This window comes from Stegostoma tigrinum, chromosome 5 (genome assembly GCF_030684315.1).
Source record: "Stegostoma tigrinum isolate sSteTig4 chromosome 5, sSteTig4.hap1, whole genome shotgun sequence".
Lineage (NCBI taxonomy): Eukaryota > Metazoa > Chordata > Chondrichthyes > Orectolobiformes > Stegostomatidae > Stegostoma > Stegostoma tigrinum.
The window spans coordinates 3605048-3628290 of NC_081358.1; the positions used below are offsets into that span (position 1 = coordinate 3605048).

The 23243-nt window shown below is 45.3% G+C and overlaps 1 protein-coding gene across 1 annotated transcript; it reads right to left on the minus strand.

The window, feature by feature from the left end:
• Nucleotides 1-1146: 1146 nt before the first annotated feature.
• Nucleotides 1147-13389, minus strand: LOC125451534 (probable G-protein coupled receptor 141). Its single transcript, XM_048528728.1, has 3 exons — nucleotides 13329-13389; nucleotides 12972-13006; nucleotides 1147-2079 (listed from the first exon to the last, which is right to left on the minus strand). Exon 3 carries the CDS (start codon nucleotides 2050-2052, stop codon nucleotides 1147-1149), a length of 906 nt encoding a protein of 301 aa, XP_048384685.1. The 5' UTR covers nucleotides 2053-2079; nucleotides 12972-13006; nucleotides 13329-13389.
• Nucleotides 13390-23243: the final 9854 nt, after the last annotated feature.

The window sequence follows — 23243 nt, forward strand, 5'->3', positions numbered from 1 at the left end:
CTGGTGAAGCTTCAGCGGAGGCTGCACTGAGGATGTTACCCAGCATGAGAAACAATAAATCGGCTCGGTGAGCCAACCAACCTCAACAGTCTAATGCTGTGTAGATATCAAGGGCAGTCAGCCTCATCTCACTTCCGGAGTTCAGCTCTTTTTACCATGTTAGGACCAAGGCTGCAATGGGGACAGGAGCTATGTGGCCTTTTCAGAATCCAAACTGAGCATTAGTGAGCAGGTTGTTCCTGAGTAACTGCTCCTTGATAGCCAATCCTTCCGTCATTCTGCAGTTGAATGAACATGGCCTAATAGGATAGTAATTAGCCAGGTTGATTTTTCCTGCCTTTATGGACAGGTCATAGCTAGTAACTCTTTCTTGTTGCCTGATACATGCCCATGTTGTAGTTGTACTGGAACAGATTGTAGAGATGCTGGTTGTGAAGCACAGTCTTCAGTACTATTGTCAGAATTTTGTTAAAACCCATAACAATTTCAGTATCCCTTACATTACTTGGACTGAATCAAATTAGGGGTTGACTGACATCTGTGATGCTGGGGGACCTCAACAGGAGGCCACGATAGATTGTTGACTTAACACTTCTGGCTGAAGATGGATGAAAATACTTCAGCCTTGCTTATTGCACTTGTTCCAGGAACTGCTTCTCTGGACTGTTTCAGCGACCACACTCAGCAAGAGAACAGTGCAGAATGGTGTCACTTGGGAAATGCTATTCAAGAATATCAGTTCTGAAGGCTGTATGGTAGTAGAAATCTTCCTGGCATTTTGGGGAGTTATTGGGCAGATATCCAGACAGTAATACTACATCATCAATCATCTCTTGCTATTTATCATGCAGCTCATTCGCCGATGGACAATTTTAAGAAAATAAGGAACCTGCTCCATCGCTGCCATGCATTTGAAATAGGTCTGCACATAGCACACCATATAATCACAAAACTTATTGTTTTTATATAAAATTGTTATGTAGTTTTCAATGCTTTTACTGTACCTGAAGATTGACACTAATCAGGAGTTAACAAGCTCTTGAATGAAAACAAAATACTGCAGATGCTGGAAATTTGCAACAAATGCACGGAATGCTGCAGAAATACTGAGTTTCACCAGCAGTCTCTGTGTGTGTAGCCAATTTCTCAATGTGCCGCCACAAGGAAGGTAAGTACATCAAAACAGCTCATTGCAGTTAGTGCTAAAAATATTTCATTAATAGTGTGTAAGTTCAATGAACAAGGGTACATCACAATTTGGCTTATGTAGAACAACCTAAATCCAAGGTACGGTAGAAAACACAAAATCATTATCAGTAAGAACAGCAATGTTTTTGTTTGAGCTCCAAACTGCTGCTGTTTGCGAAAGGTGCCTGCATGTTTGTTCGTTAATTTTGTTATTATATATATATGAATGGCAAGCAAAACACAAATCGTTGAGAGTACGATGGTGCCAGAAAGATGGTTTACAAATTTCACAAATTCATTTGCAATTTCAGCCTGGAACTGAAAACATTGCTTTTGGCTATAGTTCTTTGAAATGCCATAGAAACCCAGAAACAGTGGGAAAACAGCAAGAAACACCAATGTCCAGACGACCAGGCTCACAGCAACTGCATGCCAAGGTTGATAAAACTCCACTGTCTTCTTTTCTCGAAAGAAACTGATCATCCTTATGACAATTATGGCCACATAGAACATGAAGCACAGGTACATATGAACGTGAATCATTGCACTCACCAGCTTACAAAATATTTCACCAAACTTCCACACACCAAGAACATAATAAGAGATGCGGAAAGGCACAGTTAGGAGAAAGAATGTGTGCATCAGTATAAGATTTACAACGGCAGTGGATGTCACAGATTTGCTGTCTGTTTTAATTTTCCAAGTCATGACGAAGGCACCAGTAGAACCTCCCACAAGCACGATAGTATAAATTGCTATTAAAGCTGCATTATGGCTGGATCCAGGTGGATCACAATGAAATGAGTCATTGGATGTGAAATTGTTGGTTGAGAATGTTCCTATTGAGGATACTGTGTTACTCATTGCTGATGTTCGTCTTTTTTCGAAATCCTTTAAGAGAAAAATACGTTTTATTGACAACTGAAAACAAGAAGAAATCTATCAGCAAAAATGCTCAGCAAGTTATTTATACATTTTTAGAAGTCATGTAGAAGTGAAACCATGAAATAATTTGATGTTGCGATAAACAGACATTAAAACATGTATTATATTTATAATTGTTACAGAGATAATAGGAACTGCTGATGCTGGAGAATCTGAGATAACACAGCGTGAAGCTGAATGAACACAGCAGGACAAGCAGCATCAGAAGAGCAGGAAAGCTGACATTACACATCTAGACCCTTCTTCAGAAATAGGGGAGGGGAACGGGATTCTGAAATAAATATGGAGAGAGGGGGAGGTGGATAGAAGATGGATAAAGGAGAAGATAGTTGGAGAGGAGATGTACAGGTCAAGGAGGTGGGGTTGGAGCCAGTAAAGGTATTGTAGGTGGGACGTTAAGGGGGGGATAGGTCAGCCAAAGGAGGATGGATAGGTCAAGGAGGCGGGATGAAGCGAGTAGGTGGGAGATGGGGGTGGGGCTTGAGGTGGGAGGAATGGATAGGTGGGAGGAATGGTTAGGGAGGCGGTTATGAGCGGGGCTGGTTTTGGGATGCAGTGGGGGGAGAGGAGATTTTGAAGCTTGTGAAGTCCACATTGATACCATTGGGCTGCAGGGTTCCCAAGCAGAATATGAGTTGCTGTTCCTGCAACCTTCAGGTGGCATCATTATGGCACTGCAGGAGGCCCAGGATGGACATGTCATCTAAGGAATGGGAGGGGGCATTGAAATGGTTCGGGACTGGAAGGTGCAGTTGTTTGTTCCAAACTGAGCGTAGGTGTTCCGCGAAGCCTCTTCTTAATTTCCCTGATGTAGTGGAGGCCACAACGGGAAAAGCGAATACAGTTTGCCACATTAGCAGATGGGCAAGTGAACATCTGTTTGATGTGGAAGGTCTTCTCAGGACCCTGGATAGGGGTGAGGGGGGAGGTATAGGGGCAGGTGTAGCACTTCCTGCTGTTGCAGGGAAAGGTATGGGGGTAGTGGGGCTGGTGGGCAGCAGACGAGAGAGTCACGGAGAGAGTGGTCCCTCCAGAAAGCAGATAAGGGTGGGGAGGGAAAAATGTCTTTGGTGGTTGGGTCGGATTGCAGATGGCAGAAGTGTTGGAGGATGATGCGTTAGATCCGGAAGTTGGTGCGGTGGTATGTGAGGACAAGGGGGATTCTGTTTTGATTGTTATTGTGGGGAAGGGAAATGAGGGATGAGTTGCAGGAAATGCAAGACACAGTCAAGGCAATTTTCACCCACTGAGTGGGGAAGTTGTGGTCCTTGAAAAATGAGGACATCTGAGCTATCTGGGGTTGAATGCCTCAACTCGGGAGCAGATGTGGCGGAGACGAAAGAATTGGGAATGGCGATGGCTTTTTTGGAGGAAGGTGGGTGAGAGGAGGAGTACTCCAGGTAGATGTGGGAGTCAGTCAGCTTGAAATGGATATTGGTTTCCAGGTGGTTGCCAGAGATGGAAACAGAGAGATCCAGGCAGGAGAGAGAGGTATCAGCAAAAGTCCAGGTGAACTTAAGGTTGGGATGGAAGGTGTTAGTGAAGTGGATGAACTTTTCGAGCGCCTCGTGGGAGCACGAAGCGGCGCTGATACAGTCATCAATATAATGGACGAAGAGGCACTTTTCCCTGTAACTGCAGGAAGTCCTACACCTGCCCCTACACCTCACCCCCATCCCAGGACCTAGGAAGACCTTCCACATCAAACACATGTTCACTTGCACATCTGTTAATACAGTATGCTGTATCCGCTGTTCCCGTAGTGGCCTCCTCTACATCGTGGAAACCAAGCAGAGGCTTGGGGACCGCTTTGCAGAACACCTAAGCTTGGTTTGGAACAAACGACTGCACCTCCCAGTCGTGATCCGATTCAATTCTCCCTCCCACTCCTTGGATGACATGTCCATTTTGGGTCTCCAGCAGTGCTACAATGATGCCACCCAAAGGTAGCAGGAACAGCATCTCATATTTCACTTGGGAACCCTGCAGCCCAATGTGATCGATATGGATTTCACAAGCTTCAAAATCTCTCCTTCCCCAACCACATCCCAAAACCAGCCCAGCTCCATAACCTGTCCTTCCTCCGACCTATCCACTCGTCCCACCTCAAGCCCCACACCCATCTCCTACCTACTAGCCTCATCCCGCCTCCTTGACCTGTCCATCCTCCCTGGACTGACCTATCCCCTCCCTAACTCCCCACCTAATTCATCTTTACTGGCTCCAACCCTGCCTCTTGACCTGTCTGTCTCCTCGCCACCTATCTTCTCCTTTATCCATCTTCTGTGTGCTTCTCCCTTTCTCCCTATTTATTTCAGAAACCCCTTCCCCTTCCCCATTTCTGAAGATGGGTCAGGACTGAAACGTCAGCTTTCCTGCTCCTCTACTGCTGCTTGTCCTGCTGTGTTCATGCAGCTCCACACCTTGTTATCTTATATTTATAATTACTGTCAGACCCTGCAGAACTCTAAAATTCACTGTCTGACTAGTTTATTAGCGCAATAATCTACAAAATGTGAATACTAATTCTGTACAGTTGTAGGCAACAATATGGGGCCAAGTGGAAGTCCGAATAGAAGTCTATAATTTCGGGTCACAGCCAATGCGTGGGAAATATAAAAATGCAGATAGCAAGAATCTCAAAGAATTGTTGTACAAGATAATGGTTTTGAAGGGGTTTGTGTTCATTTTACATTGGATCCACCTATTTTACTGATGTCGCACACAACCTGTGTGCGAAGATGAAGAGTTGTATTCAGCTTTAGGTGGGTTCAGATGTATCTGTATCAGTTCCATAATATCCTAGTAGTTGTAGTGGGCTACAAGTAGTTGTACTTAATGTTGTTTGCAATAAACCATCTTATTATCTGAGAATAATGCCTCCTCTGCAGATATTGTATCATGGTATATCCTCTATCACTGACTACTGTGTCGGCCCAAGAAAAAGCAACAATTCATTGAGGCAACAAACTACCTTAAAAATATCTCCCACCCTGTAAGTTACAGATGGAAAATACAATAAGAAGCCAACAATGGTCATCTCGGAAATACTACATAAGTAATTCTTCACAGGCTCCATATATCTTCACAATTTGCTGGACTCACACCAACACTGTAGGTAGAATCCAAACAGATGTTCTTTCTCCCTTTTAACACTCCAAGAACACTGCCGCTGGGCATATGTAGCATGTGCTCCCCCTGGTGTTGCAGTATAAATAAATACAACTATATGCAAAAGTCTTAAAACAGAACAAAAAGATAAACGTCTATAAATAATTCAAACTAAGATAGCATAAAGGGTCAAAGATAAATGCTATAATAACAAAAGTTTCAAGAAGAAATTTTCCATTGATGCCTATTTTACTGGATCAAGACAGCGCTTCTGAGGAAGGGTCCGGAGCCAAAACATCAGCTTTCCTGCTCCTCTGATGTCGCCTGGCCTGCTGCGTTCATCCACTTCCACATCTTGCTGTCTCAGACTCCAGCCTTGGCACTTCCTACTATCTCCAACATTTTTAGTGATTTGTTTTTGATTAAAAGATTTATTTCACTCTCTGAACTAGACTGGTAGAAATGAGTAAATGGGATCCACAACTAGTGTTGCATTAAATTAATAATTTAAATTAGTTAAATTATGTAGTTTAGAATAATCTAAAATGAACCAAGTGATTTCATTTATTGCAAATTTAATTCATTAGATATATGGCAGCACAGTGGCTGAGTGGTTAGCACTGCAGCCTCACAGCGCCAGGGACCCGGGTTTGATTCCAGCCTCGGGTAACTGTCTGTGTGGAGTTTGCACATTCTCCCCGTGTCTGCATGGGTTTGCTCTGGTTTCCTCCCACAGTGCAAAGGTGTGCAGGCTAGGTGGATCGGCCATGCTAAATTGCCCGTAGCGTTCAGGGGCGTGAGGGTTATGGGGGGATGGGTCTGGGTGGGATGCTCCAAGGGGCAGTGTGGACTTGTTGGACCGAAGGGCCTGTTTCCACACTGTAGGTAGGTAATCTAAGGGGTGAGTAGAGATAATGGTACAGTAGGTGTCACGCTTCTGCAGCTTGGTGTAGATGTATGAGAACATCATAATCTCAGGCAGCCACACCTGTAATAGAATGCCAACTCAGAGTTGCTGAGCTGTTGCTTGAGGTGCAGACTGTTGTTGAACTGCAGACGGTGTGGGTCATCGGGAAGAGGGAAGAGTTGCAGCACAGGAGGCAGTCACACCCTTTAAAGCGAGTAATAGTACAGCCATGCCTCTTCACAAGAAGTGAAGAAATGTTAACTCCATTTCCATCTCCAAAAATGTGGTCAAAACTGCTGAGTTTTTCCAGCATTTTCTGTCTTTATTTTATCATTTTATGTCAGCTCATTTAAACTTCTTTTTCTGTAGTTTTTGCCTCATCAAATTAAAAGTTGCCCTCTTAAATGCTGGGTGTGTAGATCATCTCATTCTGACTTGAGTATGTTCTAACAAAATGCCATTTTAAAGGAATGCATCTGCTTGCAGTGATGGCGTGTTAATGGGCCCTTTGAACTGCACAACTTGACCGGCAGGCTCAGCTTAGCTCAGGCACAAACATCACCCTCCACTCACCTTTACATCCCCGAACACAATACCACCCCAAAGCTATGAGGAGCCATGGAAATCAGTGAACCATTTCTCATCAGTTTCAAATGCATCTGTTGATGATGGAATCACTCAGATGAACGGTCAGCTGAAAAGCATTCTACATAAAGACCTTTCACTTGCTGTGTAATTTGGCATTAAACGGGAGAGTAAAACTACATGCCATTGATTCAAGTCAGATAATACCCTGAGGTGGATAAGAATTGCTATTCCCTCATCCACACTAGGGTTGAATTCTGGAACTTCTTACCTAACAGAGCTGCAGGAATCCTAATCAATATATTAGATTTTAAAAATGCAAATGTGTTGTGTGAAAATGAAACCATACTTCCTGTGTTTAAACTTCTCATTGATTCTTACTTCCTGTTCAAAGACATATCGCAGTTTAGAAAAGTCATGTTGTCAGCATATAAGTCATCCTTTGAGTCCTTGAAAAATCCTTCCACACATGGGCATTGAGTTATTCAGTGAATATAAAAGTAAAATTATATGTTGGTTTGATGTTTCTGAGGTTACAAAAAATGGATAGAATTTCACATCTTAGTAGTTTCTTCTAACTTGTTCCAAGCTTGAGGATTTTTTTTGCAGTTAAACACATCCTTTATCTTCAGAAAACTTATTTTAGGCCACCTCTAACTTTCTTCTAATTCATCACATTTGCTATTTTCAGTTGTAATTTATCCTAAATAGGCAATATTAACTACTTGTTCCAATATGACATATTCCATTTCAGTCTGCATTCTAGTTTCTGCCACTGTATTCCTTTTAACTGCCATTGTTTTTTTGTTTGGTGTTCATACTCAATTCATAGTCTAAATTTTTAGTTTTTATTTGATCTTTCTCATTTGCCAAGTTCGGTCTGGTCTTTTTGGGCAAATCTACTTCCATGAACCTTTGCAACACAGCCTGCACCATTGAGGAAGATAGATTAACAATGAAAATAACTCAAGCTTGAAAGAAAGTTGAAAAAACTCTGACCTTGATAAATTCTATCCACCTTTTTGTACACCTGAGAAACCTGGACCACATGTAAAGATTCACTGAAAAAATAGATGCCTTTTGAAGTATAATTGCTAAAGTGTGAGCTAAAAATTCCATTTATACACTGTAATATAAATGACTTGGATGTGAATATAGAAGGAATAGTTAGTAAGTTTGCAGGTGACACCAAACTTTGTGGTGTAGTGGATAGTGATGAAGGCTATCTCAGAGTATAATGGGACCTTGATTAGATGGGCCGATAGGCCAAGGAGTGGCAGATGGTGTTTAATTTAGATAAATGTGAGATGTTGCAATTCAGGAAGGCAAATCAGGGCAGGACTTATACATTTAATGGTAGGATTCTGGGGAGTGTTACCAAACAAACAGACATTGAGATGCAGGTCCATAGAGCCTTGAAGGTGGTCTCACAGGTAGACAGGATACTGAAGGCAGCATCTGGGGGAGGCAATGGCCGAGTGGTAATATCACTAGAGTGTTAATCTAGAAACCCAGCTAAGGTACTGGGGACCTGGGTTCAAATTAAGCAGATAGTGGAATTTGAATTCAATAAATATCTGAAATTAAGAATCCAATGATGACCACAAATCCATTGTCGGAAAAACTCACCTGATTCATTACTGTCCTTTAGGGAAGGAGACTGCCATCCTTACATGGTCTGACCTACATGTGACAACAGACCCACAGCAATATGGTTGACTCTTAACTGCCCTCTGGGCAATTAGTGATGGTAGTTATAGTAAATGCTGCCTGGCCAGCAACACCATCATCCCATGAATGAATAAAGTAAACTTGTCTTTATTGGACAGTACATTGAATATGGGAGTTGGGTGTCATGTTGTGGCCGTACAGGACATTTGTCAGGTAACTTTTGGAGTATTGCATTCAACTCCAGTCTCCTTGCTACAGGAAAGAGGTTGTTAAACTTGAACTGATGCAGAAAAGACTTAGAAGGATGTTGTGATCAGAGATAATGGGAACTGCAGATGCTGGAGAATCCGAGATAACAAAGTGTGGAGCTGGATGAACACAGCAGGCCGAGCAGCATCTGAGGAGCACAAAAGCTGACGTTTCGGGCCTAGACCCTTCATCAGAAAAGGGGGATGGGGAGAGGATTCTGAAATAAATAGGGAGAGAGGGGGAGGCGGACCGAAGATGGATAGAGGAGAAGATAGGTGGAGAGGAGAGTATGGGTGGGGAGGTAGGGAGGGGATAGGTCAGTCCGGGGAGGATAGACAGGTCAAGGGGGCGGGATGAGGTTGGTAGGTAGGAAATGGAGGTGTGGCTTGAGGTGGGAGGAGGGGATAGATGAGAGGAAGAACAGGTTAGGGAGGCATGGACAAGCTGGACTGGTTTAGGGATGCAGTGGGGGGAGGGGAGATTTTGAAGCTGGTGAAGTCCACATTGATACCATTGGGCTGCAGGGTTCCCAAGTGGAACAGGAGTTGCTGTTCCTGCAACCTTTGGGTGGCATCATTGTGGCACTGCAGGAGGCCCATGATGGACATGTCGCCTAAGGAATGGGAGGGGGAGTTAAAATGGTTCGCGACTGGGAAGTGCAGTTGTTTATTGCGAACCGAGCATGGGTGTTCTGCAAAGCGGACCCCAAGCCTCTGCTTGGTTTCCCCAATGTAGAGGAAGCCACAATGGGTACAGTGGATGCAGTATACCACATTGGCAGATGTGCAGGTGAGCATCTGCTTGAAGTGTAAAGTCATCTTGGGGCCTGCGATGTCGGTGAGGGAGGAGGTGTGGGGGCAAGTGTAGCACTTCCTGTGGATGCAGGGGAAAGTGCCACATGTGGTGGGGTTTGAGGGGAGTGTGGAGCAGACAAGGGAGTCCAGAGAGAGTGGTGTCTCCAGAAGGCAGACAAGGGTGGGGATGGAAAAATGTCTTTAGTGGTGGGGTTGAATGGTAGATGACGGAAGTCTCGAAGGATGATGCGTTGTATCTGGAGGTTGGTGGGGTGGCATGTGAGGACTAGGGAGATTCTTTTTTGGCGGTTATTGCGGGGCCGTCTGTGAGGGATGAGGTGCAGGAAATGCGGAGACACGGTTGAGGGCATTCTCGACCACTGCGGGGCCGAAGTTGCGGTCCTTGACAAAAGAGGATATCTGGGATGTACGGCAGTGAAATGCCTCATCCTGGGAGCAGATGCGGCAGACGCGAAGGAATTGGGAATAGGGGATGGAATTTTTGCAGGAAGGTGGGTGGGAGTCGGTGGGCTTGAAATGGAACCTCGACTTCTTCATCTCCAACTGCCATCGAGATATCAATCGCCTCAACCTCTCCACCCCTCTCACCCACTCCAACCTCTCCCTGCAGAACGTGCAGCCCTCAGCTGCCTCTGGTCCAATCCTAACCTCACCATAAAACCCGCAGACAAGGGAGGCACAGTTGTTGTATGGCGCATTGACCTCTACATTGCTAAGGCCAGACGTCAACTCTCTGACACCTCCTCCTACCGCACCCTGGATCATGACCCCACGCCCGAGCGCCAAACCGTCGTCTCCCAAACCATTCACAACCTCATCACCTCAGATGACCTCCCACCCACAGCCTCCAACCTCATTGTTCCCCAAGCCCGCACTGCCCACTTCTATATCCTTCCCAAAATCCACAAACTTGCCTGCCCTGGTCGACCCATTGTCTTTGCCTGCTCCTGTCCCACCAAGCTCATCTCCAACTATCTGGACTCCATTTTCTCCACCATGGTCCAGGAACTCCTGACTTACATCCGTGACACCACCCACGCTCTCCACCTCCTCCAGAACTTCCAATTCCCAGGTCCCCAACACCTCATTTTCACCATGGACATCCAGTCCCTATACACCTGCATTCCCCATGTAGATGGCCTAAAGATCCTCCGCTTCTTCCTGTCCCGCAGACCCGACCAGTCCCCCTCCACTGACACCCTCATCCGCCTAGCCGAACCCGTCCTCACCTTCAACAACTTCTCTTTCAATTCCTCCCACTTCCTACAGACAAAGGGGATGGCCATGGGTACCCGCATGGGCCCAAGCTATGCCTGCGTCTTTGTAGGTTCCGTGGAACAGTTCCTCTTCCGCACCTACTCTGGCCTTAAACCCCACCTCTTCCTCCGTTACATTGATGACTGTATTGGAACCGCCATCTCCAGCACATCTCTCACATTCCTGGACCTCTCTGTCTCCATCTCAGGTAACCACCTAGAAACTGATGTCCATTTCAAGCCCACCGACTCCCACAGCTACGTAGAATACACCTCCTCTCACCCACCTTCCTGCAAAAATTCCATCCCCTATTCCTAATTCCTTCGCCTCTGCCGCATTTGCTCCCAGGATGAGGCATTCCACTCCCGTACATCCCAGATGTCCTCCTTCTTCAAGGACTGCAACTTCCCCCCCGCAGTGGTTGAGAACACCCTCAACCGTGTCTCCTGCATTTCCTGCAACTCATCCCTCACACCCCGCCCCCGCAATAACTTCCCTACTGGAAACCCCCTCGTCCTCACATACCACCCCACCAACCTCCGGATACAACACATCATCCTCCGACACTTCCGCCATCTGCAATCCGACGCCACCACTAAACACATTCTTCCATCCCCACCCTTGTCTGCCTTCCGGAGAGACCACTCTCTCCTGGACTCCCTTGTCCGCTCCACACTCGCGTCAAAGCCCACCACACCCGGCACCTTCCCCTGCAACCGCAGGAAGTGCTACACTTGCCCCCACACCTCCTCCCTCACCCCCACCCCAGGCCCCAAGATGACTTTCCACATCAACAGATGTTCACCTGCATACCTGCCAATGTGGTATACTGTATCCACTGTACCCGTTGTGGCTTCCTCTACATTGGAGAAACCAAGCAGCGGCTTGGGGACCGCTTGGCAGAACACCTACACTCGGTTCACAATATACAACTGCACCTCCCAGTCGCGAACCATTTTAACTCCCCCTCCCATTCCTTAGACGACATGTCGATCCTGGGCCTCCTGCAGTGCCACAATGATGCCACCCGTAGGTTGCAGGAACAGCACCTCATGTTCTGCTTGGGAACCCTGCAGCCCAATGGTATCAATGTGGATTTAACCAGCTCCAAAATCTCCCCTTCCCCCAATGCGTCCCAAAACCAGCCCAGCTTGTCCATGCCTCCCTGACTTGTTCTTCCTCTCACCTATCCCCTCTTCCCACCTCAAGCCACACCTCCTTTTCCTACCTACTAACCTCCTGCCCCCTTGACCTGTCCGTCCTCCTCGGACTGACCTATCCCTTCCTATCTCCCCACCCATACTCTCCTCTCCACCTATCGTCTCCTCTATCCATCTTTGATCCACCTCCCCCTCTCTCCCTATTTATTTCAGAATCCTCTCCCCCTCCCCCTTTTCCGATGAAGGTCTTGGCCCAAAACGTCAGTTTTTGTGCTCCTAAGATGCTGTTTGGCCTGCTGTGTTCATCCAGAGTTCATCCAAAGCTCCACACGTTGTTATCTGACAAGGATGTTGTCAGGTTGAAGAGTTTGAGCTATAGGGAGAAGCTAAGTAGGCTGGGACTATTTTCCCTGGAATGATAGCATTGTGGGGTGACTTTACAGAGACTTATAAAACCATGACGGGCTTGCATTGGGTAAAAGGCAAACTCTTTTTCCCAGGGTAAGGGAGTCCAAAAACAGAGGGCTTAGGTTTAAGGTGAGAGGGGAATGATTTAAAAAGAACTAAAGAAGGATCTTTCTCACACGGAGTGTAGTGCGTGTATGGAATGAGCTGCCAGAGGAACCTGTGGAGCCTGATACAATTATAACATTTAAAAGACACCTGGATGGGTACATGGAATAAGAAAGGTTTAGAGGGATGTGTGCTAAATGCTGGCAAATGGGACTAGATGAATTTAGGATACCTGAGTGGCGTGGCCGAGTTGGACTAAAGGGTCTGCTTCCGTGCTGTACAATGCAGTTACTCTGAACTCTGAACAGTGACAGCCAGGAAAGAAAGTGTCAGTATTTTGGTCAGAGCTGAAAAATTAGACATGTTTATCTCAGCGTAGGTGGGTCACAGATGTCAGAAAGTGGTTGCAGATGAACGAAAGATGTAAGGGGATGGTGCAAACAGCATGAGCAGAGTATATCATGATAGCATACCACCTGGCAGAGGTGACTAAAGGCAGCAGCAGTGTTACATACAAATAGAAATTCACTCTCTGTATTGCACACATATATATTCAAAAAGTTGGCTTACCTTAAGGTCTGGGATCAGAGCTCTGGTTCTCAAAACTGTTCAAGTGAAAGAAAATAAGTACACTGTTGAAACAGGAAGCTTTTTCTTCCGTCAGTTTTGGAGGAAATACATGATCTAAAAATGTGAATTGGTTTAATGCATGTCAAAATGTCTATTTTTACCTTGTGGAGAAAAAAAGATTTCTTAAAAACAAGATGCTAACTCTTAGCAGCTTTTTACAGCAGTAATGTTCAGAAATATGCAGATACATATTGAAGTATGAGAGGCCCCTGCAAGTGTTTCTAGAGGAAAATGACTTTAACTCAAACTTTGTTTCTAATTTACAGTTATGAACTTTGACAGAATTGAAATCCTTACTTTGATTACACTCTTGGGGTCCCACTAGGTCAGATTAGATTTGAAGTATTCCCGGGCTACTGTTCCAATCCATAAAAAAACATAACTCTAACTTTCCTGATGGGTTATTTGGCAGCTGACACTGATCCCCATTTACAGTTGCAGTTGTTTCCATATGTAGACGTTCGAGACCTTCAAAAATATACCAAAACAATGGTTAGTTTGTGTGCTGTGAATCGGGGTTAACCACTAATGTAGAATATCGTCTTTTTTATTATTCACCACACAGCAGCTGCTCTGTGTCAGTGAGTGTTAAACTCCTGTGCATTTTCACAACACAGGTCAGAAACTTGCTCAACTCCCTTGCACCAATGTGTAAAGTACCACTAAGCAATATTTGTGCAATTAAAAGTTAAGACTGACTTCTAATGTAAGTATAGAATGTGATGATTATAAAGAAGGGTCAACTTATATATTGAGTACACAAAGAAAAATGCTTAAACAAAAACAGAAGTTGCTGGAAAAGCTCAGCATGTCTTGCAGTGTCTGTGGGGAGAAATCAGAATTGAAGTTCTTGGTTGAGTAACTCTTCCTCAGAACTGATGGTAGCTGGGGAAATGTTGATTTACATGCAGAAGACAGGGTAGTGGGAGGGAGTAAGGAGTAAGTGATAGGTGGAGATAGAGCACAAAGAGATAAACAGTTCGACAGACAAAGGAGTAGATAACAATCCAGCTAGGAGAATGAACAGCTATTACTGGGGATTGTTAGTGGCTAACAATGGGCTGTGTGTAATAGCAGACTGTGTGAGAACATGGCCTGGTGTTTGGAGGTTGGGATAAGGCCATGGGAAAGCTCAAGCCCTAAAGTTGTTGAACTCAATTTTGGATCTAGAAGACTATGGGGTCCTCAAGTGGAAAATGAGGCGTCGTTCTTCCAACTTGCGCTGAGCTTCAGTGGAGCACTGCATCAAGTCTGAGAGAGAAATGTTGGCCAGGGAACAGGGTGGTGTGTTAAAGTGGCAGGCAACTGGAAGTCCAGGGTTTTCTTCATGGACAGAACACGGATGTACTGTGAAGAAGTCACCCAGCCTACACTTCGCTTCCCCAATGTAGAGGAGACCACATTGTGAGTAGCGAATGCAGTAGATTAGATTCTGGGAAGTGCAGGTGAAGTGTTGCTTCACCTGGAAGGTATGTTTGGGCCCTTGGCCCTACTGAAGAGGGATAAGGTAAATGTGCAGGTATTACACCTTCTGCAGTTGCAGTGGAAGGAAGGTTCCACTGCAAGCGTTGAAAGGGTGGTTTTGGGAGAGAAGGAAGAGTGGACCAGGGTGTCCTGCAGGGAACTGTCCCTGACGAAGGATGACAAAGGATGAGGGAGGGAGCAGAGTATGTGTCTGGTGGTGGCACCTCACTGAAGATGGTGGAAATGGCGGTTAATGATCCTCTGGATATGGATGCTGATGGAGTGGGAGGTATGGACAAAGGGGGACCCTGTTGCAGTTGTGAGAGGGAAGAAAGGGGGTGAGGGCTGACATGTGGGAGATTGATCAGACCTGGATGATGGCCCTCTCAACAACGTGGCTAGGGAATCCTCAGTTGAGGAAAAACGTGGACATTTCGGAGACTCCATTGTCTAAGTTGATCTCATTGGAACAGATGCAATAGAGACTGAGGAACTGGGAGAATGTAATAGAGTCTTTACAGTAAAGAGGGTGTGAGGTTGTTTATTCAAGATAACTGTTGGAGTTGATGAGTTTGTAATGGATATTGGTGGCCTGTTCCCAGAAATGGAAACAGAAATGTCAAGGAAGGGAAGAGAAGAGTGGAGTCAAAGATAGACAAGATGAAAGTGAAGGCAGGATGGAAATTGAAAGCGAAATCAATAAATATTTCCAATTCTGGATGAGAGAGGGAAGCAGCACCAATGACGTCAATGATGGAGATGGAGATGTGGGTGATGGTTGGAATAGGACTGGAACAAGGAATGTTCCACGTACCCCACAAAGAGACAGGCATGACTGTGACTCATGTGGGTAACCACGGCCATCTGTCTGAGCTGAAGAGTATCAGAGGAGTTAAAAGAGACATTGTCCAGGGTGCGGACAGGTTCGGACAGGCAGATGAGGCTGGTAGTAAATGGAGATGATTTGGGCCTTTTTTCTAGGTAGAGACAGAGAGCCCTGAGACCATCCTGATGGGGGATGGACAAATAAAGGGATTGCATATCCATGGTTAAGAGGAGACAGCTGGAGCCCACAGACTGGGAATTCTGAAACTGGCGTAAAGCTTCAAATGAGTCAGAGATGTAAGTGTGCAGGAACTGGACCATGTCTTGGATCACTTTGTATATCCAAGCAGTTCTTTTTGGGTTTGGTTAAATGTAGTTAGAGAATACTTGACAACATAAATTTACTTAGATATGGACATTTGTTGAGTGATAATAAAAGATGAAAAAGGAAGGAAAAAGAAGGATTGAAATGTGACCATCTATTAAGTAATTACAAAAGATGAGAAAGGAAGGAAAAGAAAGCAATGAGCCTCACGCCCTCCTGCCTGTCAGGGACCCCTCGGTCAATGGCTGGTCAGGAGGCTTAGGCTTGTTCCTGGCACCATTCATGATCCCAGTCTGAGGTGAAGTCTGATGGCTTGGAACAAAACTTTCTGTTATATAGTGTAACAAACAGCCAATACAGAAACCAGTACAGAAAAGCAACTTTGAATATGTCGTGAGAATGGAATAATGGGAGTTATGTACAGACCTCCTAACAGTGATCAGGACCAGTGGTGCAAGATGCACCAAGAAATAGAGAGGGCATGTCAGAAAGGCAAGGTCACAGTGATCATGGGGGACTTCAATATGCAGGTGGACTGGGTGAATAATGTTGCTAGTGAATCCAAAGAAAGGGAATTCATGGAATGCTTACAGGATGGCTTTTTGGAACAGCTTGTGATGGACCCCACAAGTGAGGAGGCTATTCTGGACAGTGCTATGTAATGAGCTTGACTTTATGAAAGACCTCAAAGTAAGGGAACGTTTAGGAGGCAGCGATCAGAATATGGTAGAGTTCAGTCTGCAGTTTGAAAAAGAGAAGGAAAAATTGAATGTAATGGTGTTTCAGTTAAATAAAGGTAGTTACAGGAACACGAGAGAGGAATTGACGAAAATCGACTGGAAGCAGAGCCTAGCGGGGAAGACAGTAGAGCAACAATGGTAGGAGTTTCTGGGTGTAATTGAGGATACAGTACAGAGGTTCATCCCAAAGAAAAGTAATATTATCGGGGTGGGGGGGGGGGTGGGATTAGACAGCCATGGCTGACAAAGGAAGTCAGGAAAAGTATCAAAGAAAAAGTGACAGCCTATAAAGTGGCCAAGAGCACTGGGAAATCAGAAGATTGGGAAGGCTACAAAAACAAACAGAGGATAACAAAGAGAGAAATAAGGAAGGAGAGGATCAAATATGAAGGTAGGCTGGCTAGTAATATTAGAAATGATAGTAAAAACTTCTTTCAATACATAAGAAACAAACGAGAGGCAGAAGTAGACGTTGGGCCGCTCCAAATTGATGCTGGAAGGCTAGTGATGGGAGATAAGGAAATAGCTGAAGAACTTAATACGTAATTTGCGTCAGTCTTCACAGTGGAAGACATGAGTAGTATCCCAACAATTAAGGAGAGTCAGGGGGCAGAGTTGAGTATGGTAGGCATTACAAAAGAGAAAGTGCTAGAAAAGCTAAAAGGGCTAAAAATTGATAAATCTCCTGGCCCCGATGGGCTACATCCTAGAGTTCTGAGGGAGGTGGCTGAGGAAATAGCGGAGGCTTTGGTTGTCATCTTTCAAAAGTCACTGGAGTCAGGGAAAGTCCCAGATGATTGGAAAATTGCTGTTGTAACCCCCTTGTTTAAGAAAGGATCAAGGCAAAAGATGGAAAATTATAGGCTGATTAGCCTAACCTCGGTAGTTGGTAAAATTCTAGAATCCATTGTTAAGGATGAGATTTCAAAATTCTTGGAAGTGCAAGGTCAGTCTAGAACAAGTCAGCATGGATTTAGTAAGGGGAGGTCGTGCCTGACGAACCTGTTAGAATTCTTTGAAGAGGTAACAAGTATGTTAGACCAGGGAAACCCAGTGGCTGTTATCTAACTAGACTTCCAAAAGGCCTTTGATAAGGTGCCTCACGGGAAGCTGCTGAGTAAGGTAAGGGCCCATGGTGTTTGAGGTGAGCACACCACACCCCCGCAATAACCGCCAAAAGAGAATCCCCTAGTCCTCACATACCACCCCACCAACCTCCGGGTACAACACATCATTCTCCGACACTTCCGCCATCTACAATCCGACCCCACCACCAAAGACATTTTTCCATCCCCACCCTTGTCTGCCTTCCAGAGAGACCACTGTCTCCGTGACTCCCTTGTCCGCTCCACACTCTTTTCCAACCCAACCACACCCAGTACTTTCCCCTGCAACCGCAGAAAGTGCTACACTTGCCCCCACACCTCACCCCCATCCCAGGCCCCAAGGTGACTTTCCACATCAAGCAGATGTTCACCTGCACATCTGCCAATGTGGTATACTGCATCTGCTGTGCCCGGTATGGCTACCTCTACACTGGGGAAACTAAGTGGAGGCTTGGGGACCGCTTTGCAGAACACCTACGCTTGGTTCGCAATTAACAACTGCACCTCCCAGTCGCGAACCATTTCAACTCCCTCTTCCATTCCTTAGACGACATGTCCATCCTGAGCCTCCTGCAGTGCCACAACGATGCCACCCGAAGGTTGCAGGAACAGCAACTCATATTCCGTTTGGGAACGCTGCAGCCCAATGGTATCAATGTAGATTTCACAAGCTTCAAAATCTCCCCTCCCCCCACTGCATCCCAAAACCAGCCCAGCTCGTCCCCACCTCCCTAACCTGTTCTTCCTCTCACCTATCTCCTCCTCCCACCTCAAGCTGCACCCCCATCACCTACCTACTAACCTCATCCCACCCCCTTGACCTGCCCGTCCTCCCCGGACTGACCTATCCCCTCCCTACCTCCCCACCTATACTCTCCTCTCCACCTCCCTTCTCCTCTATCCATCTTCGATCTACCTCCCCCTCTCTCCCTATTTATTTCAGAACTCTCCCCCCATCCCCCTTTTCTGATGAAGGGTCCAGGCCCGAAACGTCAGCTTTTGTGCTCCTAAGATGGTGCTTGGCCTGCTGTGTTCATCAAGCTCCACACTTTGTTATCTTTGATCATGCCGTCTTTGGCGCATACAGGAATGTTCACATGACTCATTCAAGATCATGCAGCTGGAGAATATCATCAACAATTTTAGCTCTTCAGCCCATCGTATCCAATCCACCTCTGATGATAATTGACAGCACATGTTACAACCACAGATGCCGGTGCAAATCAGCGACAGCCACACGAGAACATAGAATAAGCGTATGTAATCTACACTGTAAGATTAAAACTGCAATGACAATAACTAGTTGTCTACATTTTATTTCTGTTCACATAATTTGCTGTAAAATTCAGTATATTCCAGAGTCAGGTTACTTAATTTCTGTGATAGAGATAATGGGAACTGCAGATGCTGGAGAATCCAAGATAACAAAGTGTGGAGCTGGATGAACACAGCAGGCCAAGCAGCATCTCAGGAGCACAAAAGCTGATGGTTTGGGCCTAGGCATTTCTGTTCTTTGTTTTTATCCTCTCGTTCCCTATCCACAAATCACCTCACCCAATAACAGTAAAGTAACATTACACATGGACTCAAAACTTTTTTCCAGCTCTCTTCACATGTATCTGCCTTGAGGATACTTCTTCAATATGTTTCCTTCCTTGTCAATGTTATGAATGATTGTATAATTGAGTGATAACTACCTCCCCAAATGCATGTGTCCCCTTTAGAATTACAATATACATAGAATCAAACAATATGGCGCTGACATTCATCACTCTGACACCACCTTAGTTCAACCTTCTTTCACATACACTAACTGTCCCACCACTTTACAATTTCACCCACTGGTTTGAACACTGGAGTACATGTATCATCCAAATGCTCAAGATGTCACTCAGTCCACCATTACGCCTCCCATGCTCGATATTCTTTCATTTCTGTAACATTTTGACGTAATAACCAATCACAGTTCTGTTTTGATCATAATTATTTTTACATTCCTTTCACAAATACTTCTTTTACTGTTTTAAAGACAGTTTGTCTGTGGATTTTGTATCAGTGTCTTATCATTTAAACTATGTTTTTGTGCTCTTCGAAGCCACACAAATCCTTTCGTCAAGTAGGTGTACATGTCTGAGATCCATTCCTCAGTGCATGCTTTCTACCATATCAGGTTTGTTACCTCTGAGGTAACATCTACTTTTGCACACTTACATCGGTATCCCAAGACACATTCTTGACTCCCATGTGATCTTTTCAAATGATCTATGAGTTTATACTTATCTCTCCATATATGGTTCCAATGCCTCAAGTACATAGAACAGTACAGCACTGTACACTACAGCTTGATCACCAATTCAGTTCTCTTAAAAGCAAAGACAAGGGCGTGAACATCACCAAGAGAAAACTATCCGTTTCATGCTCTCATCTAAACCTCCTTTTCACTACCATAACATTTTAACCTGAATTATTGCTTCAATCATTGTTCTTTTTTGTCTTTGATCCACAGTCAATCTTATTTCTGGTGGAAAAATGCTTCAAGTGTTATCCAAACAGTGGGAAGTGCAATCCTACCTGCTCATGCTCACTCCTAATATCAGAATTCAAGTGTAATATATGTTAGTTATTTAAGATTAATGTTCATGGGTTGGGTATAATTTGTAATTCCATTGTGATGTGGAGGTGCCGGTGTTGGACTGGGGTGGACAAGGTCAGAAGTTATATAACACTAGGTTGTAGTCCAACAGGTTTATTTCAAATCAAGGGCTTTCGGAGCACTGCCCCTGTGTCACGTGAAGTGAAGAAAAGCATACAGGCGCAGAATTTATAAGCAGAGAGGTCAAAAGATTGTACAAATGGTGTGAGTGGAGTGTCAACAGGCTGAACAGTATGACTCTGCAGGTGATCAAAAGTGTCAGATGGTGTGAGTAAGATGTCAAGAGCTGAATAACAAGTGAAGGGATGACCTATAATCTAATTATTTGAGGCAGAGAAATAATGTAAAAAAAGTTAAAAATCAGGTTGTGCTAGAGACAAAACCAAACGGCTGCAATTACATCATGGGTATAAGAGCTGCAGGACAAGGGTCTAACCAAAGAAACAAGTAATCCAAAATTGTACAATCCAATTAAGGTAGAGAGATCATAAGTTATCAAGGTGATGATCTTAAAACAAGACAGTGAGGAAGATTTTACAAATACAGAGCAGTATGGTAGGGTTACATGTGCTTGTGTGCTTCTCTTCAATTCACCTGACATAAAACGGCAGCATCCTGAAAGCTCATGATTTCAAATAAGCCTGTTGGACCATAACCTGGTATCATGTAACTCCTGACCAATTCTATTGTGTCAGTATACTTTTTCATGGAGATGATCTCTAGAGCATGTAGCAACACAAGAGTCAGCATTTGTGACAGGGATATGGATTAGAAGCTGAAAAAGGGGTTGATTTCTGAAAAAGATTCTGAAAAGTTGTTTCGATGTCCAGGTCACATGATTATAATAACCTCCTTTACTGGCTGCCTAATGTATTCATAAATGGTGACAAAATACATTGACATATGTGATAAAGTTGTTTATTTAATCTGTTTGCAGAGACATATTGACAAATCTGAGGAAGGGTTGGCTGACCCAAAACATGAACGCTCTTTGTCTTCACTGATGCTTTTTGAGCAACTTTGTTTACGTTAACAAATCCGTAATATAAACTATTGTGTAGAGGCCGTTGTTGAACATATTTCCACTTCACAGAATGAAATTATCAGAACGTTTAACCTTGACAGTTGAATAAGGAAAGTAAAAATCCTTCCAGCTTGTTCGATCCTTAATGGGCTGCAGATTGGCAGGGTGCTGGTGGTGGTGGAGGCGGCGACAGAGGCAGAATGGTGGTGATAGGTGACACTGATGGTAGATACAACCTGTTTGGTCAAAGGGATGGATGAATCCGGTTGGTGGTGGGAAGGGAGGGTCAGAAGTTGGAATGGAAGGGAGGAAGTGGGACTGGAAAGGGAGCCAGAGAATGGGTGGCAAGGTTATTTGAAATTGGAGAACTCGACATTGAGTCCTCTGGGCTGTAGTGTACCCAGGGGAAAGATAAGGTGTTGTTCTCCAAATTTGCATTCCAATTCTCTGTGACACTAGAGGGGGCCGAGGACAGACCTGTCAGAGGTGGAATGGGGCAAGAAGTTGAAATGGGTGGTCGCCAGGAGATTAAGTTAGCCATTATAGGGCCAGGCGAAGATGCTCGGTGAAACAGTCACCTAGTCTAGTCTCACTGACATAGAGAAGGCCACATCAGGAACACTGGATGCGATAGGCTAGGTTGGAGGAGATGCAGGTGAAACTCTGTCCCACTTTGAAGGGCTGTTTCGGGCCCTGGATGGAGGTGAGGGAGGTGATATGTGGGCAGGTGTTGCATCTTTTACAACTACAGGGAAAGGTACCAGGTGGGTTGAAGCGGTTGGTGTAGTGTGGTGTGAACTAAGGAGCAGCAAAGGGAACGGTCCTTGTGGAAGTTAGAGAGAGGTGGGGAGTGGAAGATGTCCCAGGTGGTGGGGTCTAATTGGAGTTGACGGAAGTGTTGATGATGATACGTTAGATGCAGAGGCTGGTGAAGTACAAAGTGAGGACAAGTGGTTCCTATTTTTGATAATAAAGTGTGAAGCTGGATGAACACAGCAGGCCAAGCAGCATCTCAGGAGCACAAAAGCTGACGTTTCAGGCCTAGACCCTTCATCAGAGCCAACGTCAGCTTTTGTGCTCCTGAGATGCTGCTTGGCCTGCTGCGTTCATCCAGCTTCACACTTCATTATCTTGGATTCTCCAGCATCTCGCGTTCCTATCTTTATTATGTTTGGAGGGGAGGGTGCTTAAAAGCTGCGGAGCAGGGAATGGAGGAGGCGCAATAGAGAGTGGTCTGGATGTCAGAGAGGGTGAAAGAGCTATGTTTGAAAAAGGCAGGCATCCAGGACACTTGGGAGTGGAATGTCTCCTCATCAGAGCAGATGCAACAGAGCTGAAGGAATTGGGAAAATGGGACGGAGTTTTCTTTTGCAGGACACAGTGTGGGAGGAGGTATTGCCAGGTAGCTATGGGAGTCTAGGAGGGAGTCTGTGGGTTTATACTAAATGTCAGCCTGAAACTGTTGCCAGAAATGGAAATAGAGAGGGCAAGAGGGAGGGAGGTGTCTGAGAGAAACCAAGTGAATGTGAGGGTGAGGTTGAAGTTGTTAGCAAAGTCGATGAACTGCTCCAGTTCAGCCTGGGTGCAGCACCAATACAGTTATCAACGTAACAGTGCAAGAGCACCCCCACTGTGCTACTGCTGCTGCCATTATGCTTGTGCAGACTGCACCCAGCACTGTGTCTGTACACTGTGTGTCCAGACACTGCTTCTGGTTGCAGACCAGCACCTGAGCCTCCTCAACCATCGACTTGCACCCACAGGAACTTGCTTTCACCCTCCATCTCTGCTGCAGATGAGTCCACAAGCGCTGCCCCAAATTCCGCTGATAAAAGGATGGGAACTGCCTCAACTTTCCACCAACTTCCACCTCCACTCTTGACTCCAACCATTCTCTAATCAACATTGACTCCTATCCCCAGGGTCACTCCTGGGCCTTACTGCCCACCTGCAGCTAGCCAGCGCACCTTGCCCTCTGCATCTTTCTACCCTTACACAGTACACGCTACCCTGCTACCCCCCCACCTCATCTCTCCCACACACCTCCATCGAATCCTCCATCCCACTCCCCAGTC

Coding starts and splice junctions, on each gene's coding strand:
- LOC125451534 (XM_048528728.1), bottom strand. CDS start 2,052: ATGAGTAACACAGTATCCTCAATAGGAACATTCTCAACCAACAATTTC.